We start from the raw sequence: 20,170 nt of genomic DNA, 5'->3' as shown, positions 1-20,170 counted from the left end.
CCTGCATCTTCCAATGACAAGTATAGTTCTCAACTGCAGTGCTTGGACACAGCATCCTCATCCAGAAATGTATGTTTTTTCCCCTATCAAATTAATCACTAGTTAAAAGCTTGTGGTTGTAGTCCCCCTTCATCACACTTATTTTGTTAAACATTGATGGTCTCTGTCTTTATGTGTAGCTTAGGCTTGAAGTGCTACAGGCAGAGTAACTCTGAGCATATGCATTCAGGTTTTCTTTTGATACCATCTTAATATTTTTGTAACTTGTGCTCTGGTAACACACCAAACTCCCCCAGCCGGGGTAAGAATCCTGCATGTTAAACACCACTTGAACAAGAGCAAAGACGACTCCAGAAATCTTGTGATCGAGGAATCAAGACAGGGAAGCAGGAGACAGGCGCAGGGAGAACGAGAAGGGAAGGGAAAGAGGAGCTGTTGTGCCTTGGCATAAGTAAATGCCAAACCCTGCCCTGTGCCACCACCGCACCAGAGGGTCCAGCCCCTCCGGCTCTGGCTCGCGAGGTTCACGTCACCCGGAAAATGGGCCAGCCTCACCGTGCTACCCAGAGCCCATCTTTTAACTGCTACAGGAAAGAGAGACAGGGAAAATCCACACCAGGATCCCTCGTCTGTCTAAATGGTGCCAGAACGGGGACCTAAACGAGACCCCCCGACCTCCTCCGGCACAGGCAGAGCGCGGCAGATATGGCCCCGCATCCGTACGGATGTAAGACCACAGAAAGCAATCTCAACATAAAATGAAATAAGGCTCCAGGGAATGCAGACTTGTACTATTTCCATACGATTGTACGGAGACAGAGCAGGTATGAATCCAGCAAAGCAGACAGCCGTAGATGAAAGGTATCACAATTAAGGGAACCAGGAATGAATCCCAGTCATCCAAAGCCCAGCCCCTTCACAGTCGGCTTTCCTTGGATCCCCTACAAACGCACCTGAAGCCCAACCTGAAGGTCCCCAGCGTAAGCACCAGCAATGACGCTTCACTGTCCACCCACGCTGGTCTGCACAGAAGGCAATCAAGTAAAAAAATGAAGAGCAGCCTCATTGATACCAGTTAATGTGATTTAATGAAAAACAGGCTATCGAGCAAGCTTACTATTTTTATTGAAATAAAATTTTAAAAAGACTTTTGACCAGAACAGCTGATGGTACACACAAAACTCTTGTAAAACATTTGACATAACCCCAGACGATGCTCTGATAAGGACTATTGCCAACAGAAAAATGAACAAAACCTGGATTAAATAGGTTAGACTCGGGCAACTGACAGATTACAGCAAGTAACTGGAAAGAGAAAAAAAATCTACCCCTTGGAGGTAATATTTGTAATAATGTCCACGAGGACCCTCTCTTGCCCCTTTTAGAGGAGGGGTGTATGAAAGATCCCAGGGCTGGAAGCTTCGGCTAGACAAATTCACGCTAAAAATAACCACCAGTGGGTGAAAACAATAACGGCAGGGTGACTGTCAGCACATCCTGCGCAGCGGCGGGGCGACCGGCCGCCTTCTTCATGACACCACGTTTTTTCTGAAACATCTGCTCTAGCGCAAAAATAGGCTGCTGGGAGACGAGGGAGGTCGAGCACCTTTCGGGGTCTGTGCTACGCCGGGGGTCGGGCTGCGGACTGGCTGTCCTTCTTGGCTTCAAAACACACACCACCTCCATCTCCATGCCTTGCGAAATGGCTCCTGCGCTTTTGAGTGTAACCAAACTTAAATGTGATATAGGCAGGAGAAGATTAAAGATTAAGCACTCACTAGAAACGCTTGCCTTTGAACAAGTCAAAGCCAGGAGAAAATCTGATTTTCCCTGGAATTCAGTCACCAACCCTAATTTTCCTCCATGGATAAAACTACCCATTTCAAATGCTTAGTTAAAAAAAACCCAATCTTAGGAATCAGAAACATATACTAATACTCGATAAAGCATGCCGATGCATCCCTTGAGTGTGCACAGGAATCTAAGCAACCGAGCTTAACGAGCAAACACTGCTAAAACTCACACTTCTGCTCTCTACAAACAACACTTCCCTGCATCTCCTGAAAAATTTCACTGGTCCAGGGAAAAGTGACCAATGCTGTTAATTTTTTTATCATTAAAATCATGCCACGTCAAAAAAAAGCCCCGAACCCCACAACCCTTTCACTTTCAAAAATCCGTCAAAAAGGAACGCTTTCACTTTCAAAAATCCATCAGACACCTACCTCTGCTTCACGGTAAGAGCCTGTGCTACCGCAGACGGGTGTGCAGCCAACACAACCCTCACTTTCTGCTTCCAGGGAACACGTAAGGAAAAGTGTCATGTGCTATCTGAGGATATTCACTGCACTGAACTGTGAGCAACAGCTCTAAAAGCTAAAAAGCAAATGGCCAAGTGATCTCAGAGGACACATTAACTTTAAGCTGCGTTAGCAGAGTGCAACGAGCACCACCGAACTTCCCAGCTACCCCAGCAAGGGACACGGTGCAGTCACGCTGCAAGTTACCTGCATTCAGAGTGAACAAATCCCTTATTGACCGCGTCCATCTGCACATTTGGGGTTCCAACCTGTAACCGGTTACTCCCTTGCAAGGTGCCACGTGCTGCTCTGCAGGTTTTTAAACCCAGAAGTGACTACAACATACCAGTTGTGAAAAACCAAGAGCAGTGAAAAGTACCTCTTTTGCAGGGAAAGCCCACCTGATTTTATCAAAGAGAGCAGGTCTCTGGACTGCTCCCTGCCTGCCCTGCTCTGCCTCTGCTCAGAGAGAAGAGCAAGTCAGCAGCTGAATCACCAGGACTGCCACACTTCTGCAGGGCCTCCAAAAATAACTCATCTGGAAATTCCTTGGAGGCATAAACCTTGCTTCATCAGGACTGCAGAGATCCAGTTTCCTTAATGGAGCGGACTGGATGCGAACTGGCCTAAGGATTTAGGATCGCGTATAAACAATATAAAAAGAAACTTCTTACAGAACAGCTAGCGTGCGGTCAGTATTAAGGGGGGGCGGAGGGGGGGGGAAGGTCACATAAATCATCACATCGCCGAGATGAAACAATCTGCCTGCCCCGGAATCAGACACTGAGTTCCCGATCGTTCGCCTGATACTGCGGTTCCAGGGACTTGCCCTGTTCTCACCAACCAGCTCCGTACACAAAGCGAAATGCCTTCTTCGCAACGCCGCTGCGGCAACTTTCATCTGTATTAGCGTGAACGCCCACGCCCGCACCTTCCACTGCAACCAAAAACCCTCCGTGAGCTCCAGTCCCTGGGCCCTTGCTAACACATCAGCCTGAAAAGCTGGGCGAGGGAGCAGCCTTGCACCCACGCAGCGCCAAACACAGCACCTCCCCACCACAATTAGGGTTCAGAGGTGCTCACCGCCTTTTTTTTTTTTTTTAAATCGCCCTGAACCGGCACGTTATCCTTCGTGGAAGCCTGCGCCAGGCGGGACCCTCCGGAGCGGATCCAGGCTGTGGATGATGGCAGTGGAGGTGCGGAGCTACCCAGATGCTGACAGCTCTGCTCGCTGTCGAGCAGAAAGTCGTGCTCAGATGGGCTGGCCCGCACCCAGGCCAGCAGTGCTTTAGCTTTGGTGGGAGTTTTCCCCTTCAGAAACCAATTTATTTCTTCACCTGCAGTGCTCACAGGACACAACTCACTTTTTTTTTCTTCGCATGCAAGAACTCAGCGCTGCTGCAATGAAAAGGCGCCGAGCTGAGGATTCCTGTTTCACTACCGACAACTAAAAGCACGTTTTATCAAGCAGGCTCCCAGCTCTGACCTCAGGGACTGTCACAAGGACACACAGCAGACACCAGTGCCCACTGTGGTTTCACCAATTCCCAGCCCCTCCGCCGAGGCTGGCTCTGGCAGTTGTTCTGGCAGCAGCACGCCACTAAAGCCTGGCTCCTGGGGGGAAAATCCACCCAAGTCCAGAGAGGCTTGGGCTTCTCCTTTCTTTTTTTTGCTGGGTTGTTGACTTTTGGGGCAGAGGGGAGGGAAATAAGGGGGCAAATAGAATAGCTGGCTGTTACGTCTTTGCTACCTCTCCTCTTCAGGGCCGGGAGGTGGGAAAGGCTCACCCCCCGAGCAGGGCGAGGGCAGGAGAGGGCCGGCCGGAGGCATGCCAGGGTTACCCAACCCTTGGGATCCCGCACCCCCAGCCCGCTGCCTCCCCAGCCAGGCTGCCCGCCTGGGAATGTCCTTAAACAAAAAAATTAAAACACTGGCAGCACTTTCTGAACACACCGAGTCACGATCCAAAACTCACTGCAAAACACTCTCATTAGCAAATAGCTGGAGTCCATTGCAAAAATAAACACGGATTATTTTTGGTCCTTCGACCCTTGCCCTGCGCGCTGTGGGTTTCCGAACCAGGGCCGGGACGTGGTTAGCAGCAGCTCCTACCCAATAAACCCAACAACAGACTCAAAACGGAGCTGAGGCCGGCTCGCAGGGCACTAACCCGGCTCGCTGCCCCTTCGCAGAGGAACCTGCCTGACACCACCGGGGCTGGAGGCTTCAATACCGGCCCGGTGGGGGGGGGGGGGGGGGAACGGCGGCCGGCCCGGGGCACAGCATGCCGCTGGCCGGGATCCACCGGGTGGTCAAGTGATCCCCGGCAGCTCCGAGGGGGCCGGGAGCTTTGGGAACCCGGCGGGAGAGAGGCCCCGGGTAAACGAGGAGCGGGTTTGAAGGGGGGGGGGGGGGGGGGGGGGGGGGTGAGCCCGCCGGGAGGGCCGGTCTCACCTGCGATGGCGGTCTCGTCCAGGTGGGAGCCGGGGGGCCGCTCCCCCCGCCCCTGCTGCAGGAGGAAGCCGCACAGCACCCACACGGCCACTCCCGACCGTAAATCCATTTCCGCGTCTGCCTCGCCGCTTTTCCCCCGCCGCTGTCAGCTCCTCCTCGGCATCGGCCCCCGGCGCTGGGCCCGGTGGCTCGGCTCACCTCACCTCACCTCGGCTCGGCTCCGCCGTACCCCACAGCCGGGCGGGAGCGGGCTGGGCGCTGCCGGGCCGTCACCAGCTGAAGGACTGCGCGTTATTTTCCGGTATTCCCGCCCGGGACCGGCTTCTTACTGCCCCGGGCCGGACCGGGCAACTGCCACCGGCCCCCGCTCTGCTCGCTCACCCGCCCGCCCCCGGAAACAGCCCCGGGGTCTGCCCCCGCCCCCCCCCCGCAGTGGTCTCTCCCGGGAGAGCCTCCCCCCCCAACCCCCCCGCAGCAGTGGTCTCTCCCGGGAGAACCTCCCGCTCTCCCCCCCCCGCCCAGCAGTGGTCTCTTCCCGGGAGAACCCTGCCCCCCCCCCCCCCCCCCCCCCCCCCCCCCCCCCCCCAAGCAGTGGTCTGTACCGGGACAACCCACCCACCCCACCCCCGCCCCGGTAACCTCTCCCCGGTCCGCTCCTTCCCCCACCTTCCTCCTCAGCAGCGGTCTCGCCCGGGACAACACCCCCCCCCCGCCCCCGCCGCGGTCTCTCCCGGGACAGCCCCGCACCCCCCCGCAGCGGTGGTCTCTTCCAGGCACCCGCCCCCGCGCGCCCCGCTGCGCACCGGGCCCTGGCGCCGCCGCCGCACGCTCGGTGACAGGGGGCGGAGCCAAACGCCGCCGTGCGAGACCCTCCGCGGGGCGGGGCCGCCCCGCGCCGCCGCCCGGCCAATCAGGGGCGGGCAGCTGGCCCCGCCCCTCCCGCCTCCGCCGGTCTCCCCCGCGCCCGCCGCTGAGCCGCAGCGACCTCTGGCGGGCGCAGGCGGGGATGCCCAGGCTGGGCGCGGGCCCCTGGCGCGGCGCGGAAGCTAAGCAGGGGCGGCTGCGTGTGGCGCCTGGATGGGTGACCTCACGGGCGGCAGCCCGCCTCCAGCCCCGGGGAAGGCTCGTCAGAGCACCGCGGCTCGTCAAGGCACCCCGACACATCAGAGCACCCCGACACATCAGAGCCTTCTGGCTCGTCAGAGCACCCCGACACATCAGAGCATCCCAGCTCGTCAGAGCACCCCGGCTCATCAGAGCCTCCTGGCTTGTCAGAGCACCCTGACACATCAGAGCCTCTCGGCTCGTCAGAGCACCCCAACACATCAGAGCACCCCGGCTCGTCAGAGCACCGCAATGCATCAGAGCACCCCGGCTCGTCAGAGCACCCCGGCTCATCAGAGCCTCCTGGCTCGTCAGAGCACCCCGACACATCAGAGCATCCCAGCTCGTCAGAGCACCCCGACACATCAGAGCATCCCGACACATCAGAGCACCTCGGCTCATCAGAGCCTCCTGGCTTGTCAGAGCACCCCAACACATGAAAGCACCCTGACACATGAGAGCACCCCAACACATGAGAGCATCCCAGCTCGTCAGAGCACCCTGGCTTGTCAGAGCACCCCAACACATCAGAGCACCCTGACACATCAGAGCACCCCGGCTCATCAGAGCCTCCTGGCTTGTCAGAGCACCCCAACACATGAAAGCACCCTGACACATGAGAGCACCCCAACACATGAGAGCATCCCAGCTCATCAGAGCACCCTGGCTTGTCAGAGCACCCCAACACATCAGAGCACCCCGGCTCGTCAGAGCCTCCTGGCTTGTCAGAGCACCCTGACACATGAGAGCACCCCGACACATCAGAGCATCCCAGCTTGTCAGAGCACCCTGGCTCGTGAGAGCACCCCGACACATCAGAGCATCCCAGCTTGTCAGAGCACCCTGGCTCGTCAGAGCACCCCGACACATCAGAGCATCCCAGCTTGTCAGAGCACCCTGGCTTGTCAGAGCACCCTGACACATCAGAGCACCCCAACACATCAGAGCACCCCGGCTCATCTGAGCCTCCTGGTTTGTCAGAGCACCCCGACACATCAGAGCATCCCAGCTTGTCAGAGCACCCTGGCTTGTCAGAGCACCCTGACACATCAGAGCACCCCAACACATCAGAGCACCCCGGCTCATCCGAGCCTCCTGGTTTGTCAGAGCACCCCGACACATCAGAGCCTCTCGGCTCGTCAAAGCACCCCAACGCATCAGAGCACCCCGGCTCGTCAGAGCACCCCCACACATCAGAGCACCCTGACACATCAGAGCACCCCAGCTTATTGGGACACAGCCATTTTGACGCCTGAGCGTGCGGTTGCCCACAGCCAGGCCTGGGCTGCCACACTTCGACACCCCCTGAGAGCTGCAACACCCCGCCGGGGCCACGTGCTCCCAGTCACGTTGCCACTCGCTGGTGCTGGGCCGGTACCATCAGCACCATTGGGGCCCAGGGCCACCAGCGCCCGGAGCCCGCCAGCCGGCGGCGGGGGACGGGAAGGTCAGGGGCTAAGGTTTCACATGTCCTTTTCCCTCCGCAGCGGGGCTGAAAGCGAAGCTCGCTGCAGGGATCGGATGCGGCCCCAGAATAGCTCCACGGCCGCCAGCCCGGAAGCAAAATCTCGTCCCGCTCCAGCCCTGCTGCCCTGAGAGGCGTCACCCTTGCCCCCGGAGCAGGCACCCAACAGCCGGGCAGTGCACCGGGATGCAGGACGGGGGGTACCAGGCTGCAGGGCTGGCACCGCGTGGGGAGCCCCGGCCCCAGCGGGTGCCCGGGATGGTAAAGATGGCTGGCCACGGAGGTTAGCGGGCAGTGCCCCAGGCTGCAGGCAGCTGCCAGACTGATTTCCAGGCAGAGTGTTCCTGGTCGGGTCCCAGCCCCGGTCCTCCGTGCTGGTGTGGGGGAAGATCCTGGGGACAGGCAGGGGGTCCCGTGCCTGCAGAGCCCCCAGGGCTCTGACACACCCTGGGATGAGGATGGGGACAGGCACGCTCGCTCCCCGAAGAACAGCCTCGCCTCCATCCCCGGGGCAGACGCGTCTCCCCCACGAGACCCTCCTGCCCCAGGGCCGGCAGCCAGGGACCCTCATGGGCTGCGGGTGCTGCCTCGGGTGCTGCTGGGGGGGACCTGGCCCTTATGGGGACCCCCAGCTTGGGGGACCTGGCCCTCGTGGGGACCCTCACAGCACCTGAGTCTCCTCTGGCCCTGACCCTGCAGGACAAGGCCGTGCTCGGGGGGCTCTGCAGCCCTGGGACCCTGCTGTTCCCCCTCGGGGTGCAGCAGGGCGGCCCTGGTTCCCCTCGCCGGGCAGCTGGTCCCTGCTCTCCCCTCACCCCATCCCCATGTCTCCGCACCCAGACCCCGATGGCAGCCCTCGGGCAGGGGCTGCCATCTCCCCTGCCTGACATCCCCCTTGTGTCCCTGGGGAGCCCCGGATGGCCGGTGTGGGCTCCCCTCCCTCCTCAGCCCCCCATGCAGCCCCCTGCCCCTGCAGTAAGGTTTCCCCAGAGCTCCCGGCCCCCTGGGCTGGCAGCGGGCTACCCCAGCCTGTCCCTGTCCCCATCCCTCTCCCCATCCCTGCCATCCGGGACCCCCAAGCACCTCTCCCCCTGCCCGGAGCCCTGGGGCAGCCGTGGGGCAGGGTGAGGGCAGGAGCGGGTGGGTGCCTGGGAAGGGCGAGGGTCTCTGCTCCCAGCCGGGCCTCGAGGGGGCTGCAGGACCCTGTTCTGTGCTGGTCCCGTGGGGATGGGCACAGCTCCAGCACCAGGAGCCGGACCCCCCCCTGCCCGCCGCAGCGCGTCCCGGGGAGCGGGGGCCGGGCCGCGGGGCGATGCCGAGGGGCGCAGGGGGCTGCGCTCCCCCGGGAGCCCCCCCGCCGCCCTGGGTACCGTCCTGAGGGAAGGCCCCCGCGGCCCCCCCCGGCCCCCCGGCCCCGGCCGAGGAAGGAAGCGGCGGGGCGGGCGGGCGGGGGCCGGGCGCGGCGGAGGGAAGTTTCTCCGCGGGACCGCCCGGGGCGGCGGGAGGAGGCGGCCGCAGACTTCCTCCTCCTCCTCCTCCTCCTCCCTCCTGGTGCTGCTGCTGCTGCTGCTGCTGCTGCTCCGGCCCCGCGCCCGCCGCCCGGAGCCGCCGCGCCATGCCCCGGGGTGAGTGCGGGGCCGGGGCGGGGGTCTCCGCTGGGCGGGAGTCGCCGTCCGGGCGAGCGGGGGGCGGGTCCCGCTGCCGGGACGGGGGCACCCGGCGGCACCCGGAGAGGGATGGGGGTCCCGCTGCCGGGGGTCCCGCTGCCGGGGGTCCCGGCCGGTACCGGGTCCGGGTTGGGGTCCGGGTCGGGGCGGCGGGAGGAGCCGCCCGCCGGGGCCAGGGCGGGGGAGCCGGCGCCGGGACCCGCCCGGAGCGGGGCGGGGGCTAACGGGGGTCCAGGGATAACGGGGCTACCGGAGGTCCGGGGTGCCGGGGGCGCTGGCCCCAGCCGCCCAGCGGAGCCCGGGAGCGGCCCCGGGAGCGGAGCTTCGGGCGGGAGCGGGGCCGGGAGCTGCGGGGACAGAGCGGGGACAGAACCGGCCCGGCACGTCCTGACCCCCTCCGCGGGGCCGCTGCACCCACCGGCACCCACCGGCACCGCACCCACCGCCCCGGCACCGCACTGACCCTGCATGCGCTGCACCGGCCGCTGCCCCCACTGCCGCGGGCGCTGCCCCCGCCGTGCGGCGCTCACACTGCCCGCACTGCACACCCCGCACCGCTCACTGCATGCACGGAAGGGCACTGCACACCGTGCCCCGCCGTGCCTGGTGCTGCACGGGCTGCGCTGCACGCCAGAGGGCACTGCGCTGCCCGCTGCACTGCCCACTGCACCCTCTGCCCACTGCACTGCACCCACTGCCTGCTGCTCTGCCCACTGCACTGCACCCACTGCTCGCTGCACTGCCCACTGCACCCTCTGCCCACTGCCCTGCACCCTCTGCCCACTGCACTGCACCCACTGCACTGCACCCACTGCACTGCACCCACTGCCCACAGCACTGCACCCACTGCTCGCTGCACTGCCCACTGCACCCTCTGCCCACTGCCCTGCACCCTCTGTCCCCTGCACTGCCCCCACTGCACTGCACCCTCTGCCCACTGCGCTGCACCCACTGCACTGCCCACTGCACCTCCTGCACACCAGGCATTCCACTGCAACACCCAGTGGACACACTGCAGGGTTCTGCACCGCACACTGCGCCCACCGAAAGGTGCAACACCACACACTGCGGGGCACTGCACACACACTGCAGGGCACTGCACACACACTGCACACACTGCACTGCACGTCATTGCAGACACACACCCACTGCACCCACTGCAACACCAGTGCATGGCACCACGCTGTACACACCTTGCAACACACCTGTTACAACACATGCTGCACGTCCCATACGCACCGCAACGCTCACTGCAACACTGCACGCACTGCAACACACACGTCGCTTGCCCACGCTATCACACGCTGCAACACAGAGTGCAACACGCTGCAACAGACGTGCTGCAACACGTGTTCAGCAGACACGACACGGACACTGCGGTGCACGCTGCAGACCTGGCACTGCCGTGCCCATCGCACACCGCAGCGCACGCTGCAGCGCTCACACTGCCATGCACTCACACGCTGCAGCGTGCTGGGAGGTGCGGGGGTGGCACGGTGCAGCAGGGGAGCGCGGTCAGCTCTGCTGTGTGACAGGGCTGTCCCCGGCGTGGGTGTCTGCCTGTGGCGGGTGCTTGTTGCTGGGCCACCCCCGGGGCCACCCCAGGTCCCCCCGGCTGGGTGATGGTGAGTCTGTGCCGCAGCCCCGCGACTCTCCTTTTGTGAAACCCGCCTGGCCTTGGGGTCACCTCTGGAGAGGCTTCGGGGAGCCCTCCCCTCCCCTGCCTTCCCCTGCCCTCCCCTCCCCTCCCGGTGCGGGGCAGTGGGGGATGTGCTGGGGGGCAGCAGGGGGATGCTCTGTGCCGTTGGTCAAACACCAGCTCCCGACTCAGCTTGCGCCGCCTCTCGGTGCCGTCCTGCTGCCGGCTCACTGCAGAGCAGGGGCACCCGTGGGTCCCCGAGTCCCTGGAGGAGACATCCCCCCCCGGGAGGGGCACGGGGTTGCCATGGCTCTGTGTGTGGGTGCATAGGCTGGGGTCCTGCTGGGCTCATTCCTCTTTCCTCGGTGGAAGGAGAAGCTGCCGGAGCGCCAGCAGTGGCACGCAGGGACGTCACCCAGCCCCCGCCGCCGGGGCTGAGCTGCGGCGGGTGTTTCGGCTGGGGTGGGCAGCGGGGCTGGCTCTGGGACTGTGGGGCATGGGTAGCTGGGAGCATCCACGGGTGCGGGGGTATTTCTGGTGATGGCGGGGGGCACCCGAGGCTGGCACGCCTCATGGCAGCAGTGGTGCCGGCCAGCGGGTGTAGGTGTGGTGTGTGCCCTGCGTGGGCTGGGAGCAGGAGTCAGGCATCCCGCGCCCGGAGCTTTGGTTTGACCGTAGCGTCGAGAGCTGCCAAACTGGCCCGGTGCTGGCGTGCTCGACGCTGTGCCTCGTCTGCGCTTCCGCTGTCAGTGTGAGCGGTGCCGGGCTGTTTTCTCACCCCAAGGCCATGGGGTGTGGCCTGGCCTGGCTGGCTCCATCCATCCCCGCCACCCACCCACCCACCATCCCTCTGTCCGTCCCTCCGTCCGTCCCAGGATCCCCCCGATGCAGGCAACCGTGTCCAACCGGGAGCAGCCCTGGCTGATGGCGGCCCCGTCCCACCGCCGGGTCGGGGAGGGGGTTTGCTGGCCAGGGCTGGCCCCGGCTCAGGGGCTGCTCGTGCAGCATCACCCTAGGGGGGTCTGGGGCCGGCTCCAGCCCCCGGTGCTGCCGGCTCTGGCAGTGCCTCGAGCAGGAGGCCGAGGGTAGGGACCAGCCGTGGCTGTGCCGAGGCGGAGAGCAGGACCCGGCAGCGGAGCTCACTGGCTCGGGAGGGAAATAAAATGAGGAAATTAGTCACGACGAGCCTGCAGCTGGAAAATGAGGAAAATCAAAATCCTTCGACTCAGCATGGAAGTTATTTTAGCCGCGATGGCAGGGACCCGGCACAGAGCTGGGGGTACCGGTGACACCGCACCTCAGGGCACATCCAGCAGAGCGGGGACCCTGTCTCAGCCGCGCCAGCACTGGGTCCCCGCCGCGGCTGTGACAGAAACCGCCCCTGCCCCGCTCCCGCGGCTGTGCCGGTGCTGGGCCGTCGCGCTCGGCCCCACGGGGTCCGTGCTCGGTATTTATAGATTTTATTAGTTTCCTCTTTCTGCCTGCTGAGCCGGCAGCAGCGCCGGGGGGGCCGCGCTGTGCTGCTCTCCCCGCAGAGCAGGAGTGACCCCGGCCGATCACGGCTGCTGACCCCCAGCCCCGCAGCCCCAGGTCAGCCTGGGCAGGTCCGTCTGTCGGGGATGGACACGCTGCCTGGTCTGCGAGCGCGAGCAGCAACGTGCTGGCTGCAGCCTCTGCTCCCTGTCGGCACCGCACGGGGTGCCCGGTGTGGGGTGCCTGCAGTGGGGAGTGGGGTGCACAATGCACGGGGTGGGGTGCATGCTATGGGGTGCAGGGTGCACGGTGTGGGGTGCCGCGTGGGCCGCGCAGTGCGCGGTGTGTGATGTGGAGGCCGTTGTGCGCAGCGCGCCGTGCACGGTTGGTGGTGCATGGTGTGGGGCGCAGAGTGCAGGGTGCACCGTGCGTGGTGCATGTGGTGTGGGGTGCAGGGCGCACGGTGCACAGCCCGCGCGGCACGCTTTGGTTTGGTTTGGTCAGGTTTGGGTGCCGCGGGGCCGGCAGTGGGAGGGGAGCCCACGGGGGGGGGCGGCTGCTCCGCTCCCCCCAGCGGAAAAACCCGGCAGGGGGATGCCCTGGCTGTGAGAGATGGTGAGTGGGTTTTGCTTCCCTTTTCTGCCGAAGAAGAGATGAGTCGCTTTTCCCGTCCTGGCGGGTGGCAATGGCGGGGGGGGGAAGGTCGCGATGTGTCACCCGCAGCCCCGCTCGCCCGTGCCCTCTCCCCAGCACCCCAAATCCCGGCCGAGCGCCCCAGTGGCACAGAGGGCGGCCGGGGTCCCGCTGGGGTGGGGGGTGCCAAGCCCCGGGGCCAGGCACTGTGCGGACTGCCCCCCCCGTGCTCTGACTCTTCCTCCTCCGCTTCCCCTCCTGTGGGGCCAGGGCACAGGGCTGGGAAGGGGCAGGTGCCTCCAGTGCCCCACGCGGGCTGTGCCCCTCGGCCCCACGAGGCCACCCGCACCCCGGCATCTCTGGGGGGGCCAGACGGGGTTAAAGGTGCTGCTGGCCGCGGACTTCCTGGGAGAACAGAGCTGGCCTTGTGCAGGCAGTGGTGCTGGCAGCAGGCAGGGCAGGGCAGGCAGGCAGGCGGCACACCAGGGCTGGGGCTGCACTCGCCCAGTGTCCCCAAGCACCGCAGGGCAGCGGCCGGGATGCTGCGGGGACCACGAGTGACCTCCGGCCCCTGCCCGGCACCACAGAGATGCCACCATGCAACCCCCAGCCCCATCCTGGCTGGGGGGGTCCTGACCCCCCTTCGGCATGGCTCCCGCCTCCCCTCCTGTCATCTTGCAGTGGGGAACAGGGAGGGCCAGGGGGGCCGGAGCCCATGCGGCTGCGGGTCAGGGACACGGGTGGCCCTCACAACACCCCTTGTCCTCCCCGGGCAGCTGAGGGGGGCTTGGGGCTTTGGCTGCTGTGGGATCTCTTATCTGCACCAAGCCCCCTCCTCGGCAAGCAGCTCGCCCCGTGCATGCAGGTAGCACGGCCCTGCCTGTGGGTCCCCTCGTCGTGCCACTGGCCCTGGCCCTGCACCCGGAGCCGGCAGTGCCCGTGGTGCCAGCGATGGGGACAGCAAAAACGGTCCCGCGCGAGCACCGGGATCCCTCCGTGACCCCTCCGTGGGCAGCGTGTGGGCCCACGTTTGCTGCTTGCCGGTGGCAAGCCTCGGGCCACGCTGGGGTTTCACAGCCCCAGGGGCTCTGGGTCGTGGAGAAGTGCTCCCCCACCCCCTGCCCGCTGCCGCCGCCTCCTTTCCTCCATTTCCCTGTAGCAGCGATGCTCTCATGGGCACGAGCGTTTCCACTTGCACCCCATCCCCTTCCTTAGCAGCCCCACTGACTCAGCCCGGGCCTTTCCCAGGATGGGGATGGGTGCCCACTGGATGCCAGCTCACCCCGGGGTGCCCGCGGTCCCACGGCCGGTTTGGGGGTGCGGGGTTTGAGCTCGGTGTGACCAGTGCACACCGTGTCCTACGGCGGGACTGTAGCGGGGCCGTGGCTGGTGCTCAGGGGCCACCCTGCTCCCCGAGGGATGGGGAGCTGCAGGCAGGGGGGGACACCGCTTCGTCCCCGTCCCCGTGCCCCGGGAGAGCTGCCCCTCGCACCCCGCTTCTGGCTGTGGCAGCTTCCCCGTGTCCCCCGCCGGGGCCGGCTCCTGCCCATCTGTTCTGCTGCCAACATTGTCCTTGGGCTCCGGCGGCCCTTCCCACCCGCGTCCTTCCCCCGGGTATTTATAGACAGCGATGGGCTCTGGCCACATCTCCCCCGGCTGCTCTGACAACGGGGTGTCCCCGGGACCCCAGTACTGCCTGGGGTGCCCCCAGCAGCCTCTCAGGGCAGCAAACTGCCCCCACGCCCCCCTGACCTGGGGTCCAGGGCTGCTGCGGGACCTGTCTCACTCCCACCTCAGCTGGGTGACCCTGGCTGGCACCCGGGACCTGCTGCCCCAGCACAGGGCATCCCCTGGTGTCACACCACCAGCCAGCTGGTCCTGGCAGCCCGGGGACCCCAGCCTGGGGGGCAGCGGGGACCCTCCGCCGAGCCCTGCCATGGGGCTGCCCAGCATGCAAATAGCTACAGGGACCTTGGGGTACCCGTGGGGACACTGGTGACCATGGGGTGACCATGGGCGCTGGGGACACTGGTGACTTTGGGGTGCCCGTGGGCTGTGGGGACAGCGGGATCCTGGGGGTGCCAGGGGCCTGCGTGTCTCCTTGGGGGTTCACGGGGCACCCTCGGGTGCCACCATGCCTTGAGGTGGCTCCTGCTCCGGGGTGCTGCCCCTCGCTCCCCTGGGACCCCATCTATCGCATCCCGTGCCCCCTTGCACGCCCCAGCGGGGTCCCCCCCAGTGACGTCCCTGCTGTGGGGATGCCGCACCCGCCGGCTGCAGCTCCCACACCCCTGGGTTTGGGTGGTTTTAAACCCGCCACACGCTCCCCCCGCCCAGCTGAGCCCGTGCCGCTCGGTGCACCTCCCACCCTGCCCCGCGGGGTCCCCGGGGACATGGCCACTCCCCAGGGCCCCGCGGGGGGGGGGGGGGGGGAACGGTTTTGCAAAGAAAACCAAAGGCTGGGATTTAGAAATAACCTTTTGGCTATTTTTTTTTCACAAAGCAAAGCCCAGTTTGGGTTTATTTCAGCCAGGGAGCGGCTGGCTCCGGCTCCCGACAACCCAGCGCCTGCTGGCCTTTGGCTTGGGAAGAGAAGAGAATTTAAATCTAAAATACGAACCAAAATGGCTTTCCAGGAAAATTCTTATCTTTGCCATCTCTTCTTCAACCTGATCACATCAGAAAAGGAAAAAAAAATCTGCTGCAGCATTGCCAGCTGCCCCGGAGGGGCAGAGGAAGAGCGGGGTGAGCGGGGTGCCTGTGCCCCCGAGCCTCGCAGATGACGGGGAGGAAAGAGGTCCACACTGGGTCAGATAGGTCCAAACTGGGTCCCAACCAGCTCAGCCAGGTCCCAGCCAGGTCCCCGCCATGGTGCGATGGGGGCGGCTGCGTCCTGCTCCAGGGGCTCCCCTAGGGTCCCCCCCCAGCCCTGGGAGCCCTGGGCAAAGAGACGGAGTGGCTGTGGGACGGAGGGGGCACGGGGGCCGTGGGGTGCCACCGTCCCATGGCCCCACTGCATCTGCATGGTCCCGCCGGTTGCCGGGGGCAAGCAGGGCGGCCAGGGCTGGGCACTGGCGCGGGGGCATTTTGTGCACGATGCAGCCGGGCAGGGGCCGGGGCAGCGGCAGCACCCGATAAGAAATGAGGGTGCATTGGGCAATGCAGGCAGTTAGTGCTTGGCCTGAGCGGGGCAGCCCCCACGGGCAGGCAGGACTCCCGGGTGGGGGCTGAGGCACTGGGGTCTCCCCAGGGGTTCCCTCCCCAGTGCTGCCTGCTCCCCCGTGTCCCTGCGGCCCCTCTCTGGCACTGTACGATGATGGCATGGGGCAGCGGGGTGGCACTTACAGCCCCCGTGGAGGGTGCCCATCCCTGGAGACGGCCCCATGCAGCCACGGAGGGAGCTCGGTCTCCCATCGCCCTGATCCTGCTCCCATCGCCCTGATCCAGCTCCTTCTCCCACTGTCCTGCTCCTGCTCCCCTTGCTCCTGCTCCTGCTGTCTTGATCCTGCTCCTGTCCCCATCACCCTGCTCCTGCTCCCCCTGCTCCTGCGCCCATCGCCCTGATCCTGCTCCCACCCCTCTACCCCTTCTCCCACCGCCCCGGCCTCGTGCTGCTGCTCCAAGCCCCGCAGACCCTGGCGGGGGTCTCGCTGCCTGCTGCTGCCCGCCTGCCTGCCTGCACCGTCACTGAGCCCCCCCAGGCCCTGGGACACCCCGGTTGGTGCAGCCTGGTGCGAGGAAACCCTCCAGGCTGCGTTTGTGACCAAAGCGGGGAAAAAATCGAGGCCGAAGGCCGGGTGTTTATTTGTGACCCGCCCGGGATCCCGCGCTGTGCGAGCAGCTCCGGCACTGCTGCAGCCAGCCAGCTTCCTGCTGCGGGCAGGCGCTGCCTGCGAGGGGGGGGCTGCCTGCGATGGCCCCGCTGCTCCCCAGTGCTGCGGCCCCGTTCACAGGCTGAAGACCCAGGGATCCCCCCCACCGCCGTGGAAGCACTTTTGCGGTGGGGAAACTGAGGCAGTGGCTTCAGCGGCGTTCGGGCCGGGCCCCCCGGCTTGTCCTGCCTGTACCCGGGGGTGCAGCGGTGCAGGCAGGGAGCCAGGCAGGGCGGGGGTCACGGCGCACCCGGCCCCGCCATGGGCAGGAAGCCGGGTGTCAGGGCGGGAAGAGGAAGAGCGACTTCCCCATCCAAGGGGGCAGGGTCCGGCCTGGCGGGGGCTCGGGGCGGGGGGCACGGCCCCTTCGCCCTTCCCCAGCCATGCTGCCCCAGCCGGCTCTGGGGAAGGGTGTCCCCCCCAGCCCGGGGCTCTGGGCCAATGCGGCATCCCCAGCCCTTCCACGCCGGCGCCTCCGCTCCCTCCCCATCGCTGCGGCACGTGAGCCGTGTGAGCCGCTGCCCCGGCCGAGATAACCCTCGCGCCGTGATAAATCCTGTCGGGCAGCCGCTGCGACGATGGCCGGATCTCGGCGGGGAAAGGGGCTGCCGGCCCCAGCCTGGCCCCACGGGTGGGCACCCTCCTACCCCGGCACTGTGCGGTGCCCCCGCGCCTCGGCTGGGCTGGGCTCGGCAGCGCCCGGCTCCAGCCTGCAGCAGGAAGGGGAGCAGGATGCGGCCCTTAATGGCAATTGCAGAGGGAACCTGAGGAAGGCAAACAGGGAAACGTGCGCCGGGCTTGCGGATAAACACAGCTGCCGGAGCGGACGTCAGGCCTGAGGGGCCGTGCCAGCGGCTGCTCTCTGGCCCGGCCATGGCACCAGCCCCGCAGGAGCCGGCACTAGCCCTGCTTGGCTTGTGCGGCACCAGGCACCGGGGCTGGGGCGCACGGCAGCAGCCCACACGCTCCCACAGCCCAAATCTGCCCCTGGCTGCATGCCCTGCTGCCCTCCATCCTGTACCAGGCTGGAGGCACGGCATGGCATGGCATGGCACAGCAGGGCATGACATGGCACGGCAAGGCACGGCATGGCACAGCACGGCACAGAGTGCTGCAGCAGCCTGGCTGTCCCGGGAGCACCGTCCTGGGGACGATGTAGTCCCCATGCATGCCAGCCGCGGTGGCACACGCGTTTGCCCTGGGTCAGGGGATGCGGTTCCCTGTCAGGGGGTCTCTGGGCTGCTGCGCACCGCGGGGGCTGCCGGGGGGATGCGCCTGGCCGGCAAGCTCACCTGGGCTGCGGGCTGGAGGGTGAACTGAATGTGACCTGCCCCTCTGCACCCTCCGGCCTCAGGGTGTCCAAGCGGGGGGAACACAGAGTCCCCAGGCCCGACACGTCCCCCTCCCCTGACCATCTCCCCTCCCCGCAGGCTGCTGAAGGGGGACGCGAGGGACACCGAGCCGCGGGGATGCAGAGCATCAAGTGCGTGGTGGTGGGCGACGGGGCGGTGGGGAAGACCTGCCTGCTCATCTGCTACACCACCAACGCCTTCCCCAAGGAGTACATCCCCACCGTCTTCGACAACTACAGCGCCCAGAACACGGTGGATGGCAGGACTATTAACTTAAACCTGTGGGACACGGCCGGCCAGGAGGAGTACGACCGCCTCCGGACGCTTTCCTACCCCCAGACCAACGTCTTCATCATCTGCTTCTCCATCGCCAGCCCACCCTCTTACGAGAACGTCAAGCACAAGTGGTACCCGGAGGTGTGCCACCACTGCCCCAGCGTGCCCATCCTCCTCGTCGGCACCAAGAAAGATCTGAGAAACAACCCCGAGACCATGAAGCGGCTCAAGGAGCAGAACCAGGCGCCCATCACCACCCAGCAAGGCATCAGCCTCTCCAAGCAGATCCGCGCCGTCAAGTACCTGGAGTGCTCGGCGCTCAACCAGGAGGGCATCAAGGATGTCTTCACTGAGGCGGTGAGGGCCGTGCTCAACCCCATCCCGGCCAAGCCCAAGAAGCCCTGCGTCCTCTTGTGACGGGACTGCCGGTGACCAGCAAGAGACGATCCTGCCCCTACCCCGGCCCCGCCGCCCCCCAAGACACTGCCCGGCGCCGCCAGAACCCCCCCACCCGCCTGGGTGCCTCCCCGAGCCTCGCTGCCCCCCCTGGGGACGGGGAGACCAGGGCCACCAGCCCGAAGCCGCCAGCTTTAATAATACAGACCTTGTTTGCACTAACTGGCCATCCGCCCCAGGGGCAGCGGGGCTCCCCCAGCCCCGCGGGACCCCCACCTCGGCCCTGGCTGTCAGCGTCCGCTTTTGGGTGACGCCTCTCCAGTCCCGGCACAGAGCAACGCTTCCCAAGAAGGGGATGCCCGGGGTGGCCGAAGCCCCCTCCTGCCCTGAGCACCCCACAGGGTCCTGCCACCCCCATCCCCTGCCAACCCCCCCCCCCACACCAGCGGGGCTGAGGGGGGCATGAGGGGAGGCCCTCAGCCCCTCTGTGCCAGCCCCGGCGCTCGGCCACCTCCAAGCATCCCACTGCCCTGGCACTGGCACGGCCCCGTCCTGCCAGGGGGTCCCGGCAGCTGTTCCGGGGGTCTCCTGGGTGGGTGTTTGGGGTGAGCCCAGCCCGGCGCAGCATTGCCAGCTCCCCGGGGAAGTCCAGCCCTGGTGAGAGCAGAGCCGGTGCTGCCAGCAGGCTCTGCCAGAGGAGCGTGTTCCCGCGCCGGCCGGTGCCAGGGCTCCGCAGGGCGGTGGGACTCGCCTGTAACCAGCCGCTCCCCGAGTTGCTTCTCCTGAAATAAAGAGACCTGCCCAGGCTCCCCGTCTCCTGTGCTCTCCCGTGCGCGCCCACCTTCCCCAGGCACAGGGACACACCCCTGCAGCCACTCTGGGGGGCCACGGGTGCCCCCACCCTGAGCTGTGTCAGGACCCCTCCCCCTGCCAGGGCCAAGCCGAGGGTGCTTGCGGCAGCGCCGCTGCCTGCTGGGGGTCTCTGCCCGGGGCGGACCGTGGCCAGGGAAAACCCGAGGTGCCCCTGCCATGGCCAGCCCCGATCCCCAGCCACCCCCATGCCAACTCGGGGCCAGCGCTGAGCTCCCCTGCGGGGGGGCTTGGGGACATTGCACTGGGTGGGAATGGGGACATTGGGGATGGGGACATTGCAGGGGTGGGCACGGGGGGCTGCAGGAGTGAGATCCCCTCCCTGGGAGCCCCCCGGCCAGCCCAGCTCTGACTCTGCCCTGTCCTGCCCCGCTCCGCAGCTGCAGGCAGAGGCCAGAGCCCCGTGTCCCCATGCCCGGGGGTGGCAGGGCTGGGGTGTCCTGAGGGACCCCAGGTCCTGCGGCCGAGTGCTGAGGGTGATGATGGTGGCAGCGAGGGAGCGGCAGGAACCCCGGCTGCTCGGCCGCGCTCGCTGCCCCCTCGCCAGCCCCCGCGGGCTGCCGGCACGTGCTGGCCGGCGGCCGGATCCGGCGAGGCCTGGCAGGGCCCCCGCTGCCGCGCACACGGGCCCCTTGTCTGGCCCCGGGGCCTTCCTGCAGGAAGGGCAGA

At 65.7% G+C, this 20,170-nt stretch overlaps 2 protein-coding genes across 5 annotated transcripts in view; one reads left to right on the top strand and one right to left on the bottom strand.

Moving 5' to 3' along the window:
• Positions 1 to 5,037, bottom strand: part of STIM1 (stromal interaction molecule 1) — a 101,663-nt gene extending 96,626 nt beyond the window's left edge. For all 4 annotated transcript variants that reach the window (XM_050908228.1, XM_050908238.1, XM_050908245.1 and 1 more), the window contains exon 1: positions 4,755 to 5,037. In XM_050908228.1, coding sequence (XP_050764185.1) covers positions 4,755 to 4,863 — 109 coding nt within the window. In that variant the 5' untranslated portion in view covers positions 4,864 to 5,037. The remainder of the gene's footprint in view (positions 1 to 4,754) is intronic.
• Positions 5,038 to 18,070: 13,033 nt separating this feature from the next.
• RHOG (ras homolog family member G) lies at positions 18,071 to 19,427 on the top strand. Its single transcript, XM_050913037.1, has one exon. It carries the CDS (start codon positions 18,077 to 18,079, stop codon positions 18,650 to 18,652), a length of 576 nt encoding a protein of 191 aa, XP_050768994.1. The 5' UTR covers positions 18,071 to 18,076; the 3' UTR covers positions 18,653 to 19,427.
• The last annotated feature ends 743 nt before the right edge of the window (positions 19,428 to 20,170 follow it).

Source organism: Gymnogyps californianus, chromosome 1, assembly GCF_018139145.2.
Source record: "Gymnogyps californianus isolate 813 chromosome 1, ASM1813914v2, whole genome shotgun sequence".
NCBI lineage: Eukaryota > Metazoa > Chordata > Aves > Accipitriformes > Cathartidae > Gymnogyps > Gymnogyps californianus.
This window is presented reverse-complemented; position numbering and strand designations above follow the sequence as displayed.

Bases quoted from the DNA above. Each gene is read 5' to 3' on its own strand.
- RHOG (XM_050913037.1), top strand. From the start codon at position 18,077: ATGCAGAGCATCAAGTGCGTGGTGGTGGGCGACGGGGCGGTGGGGAAG.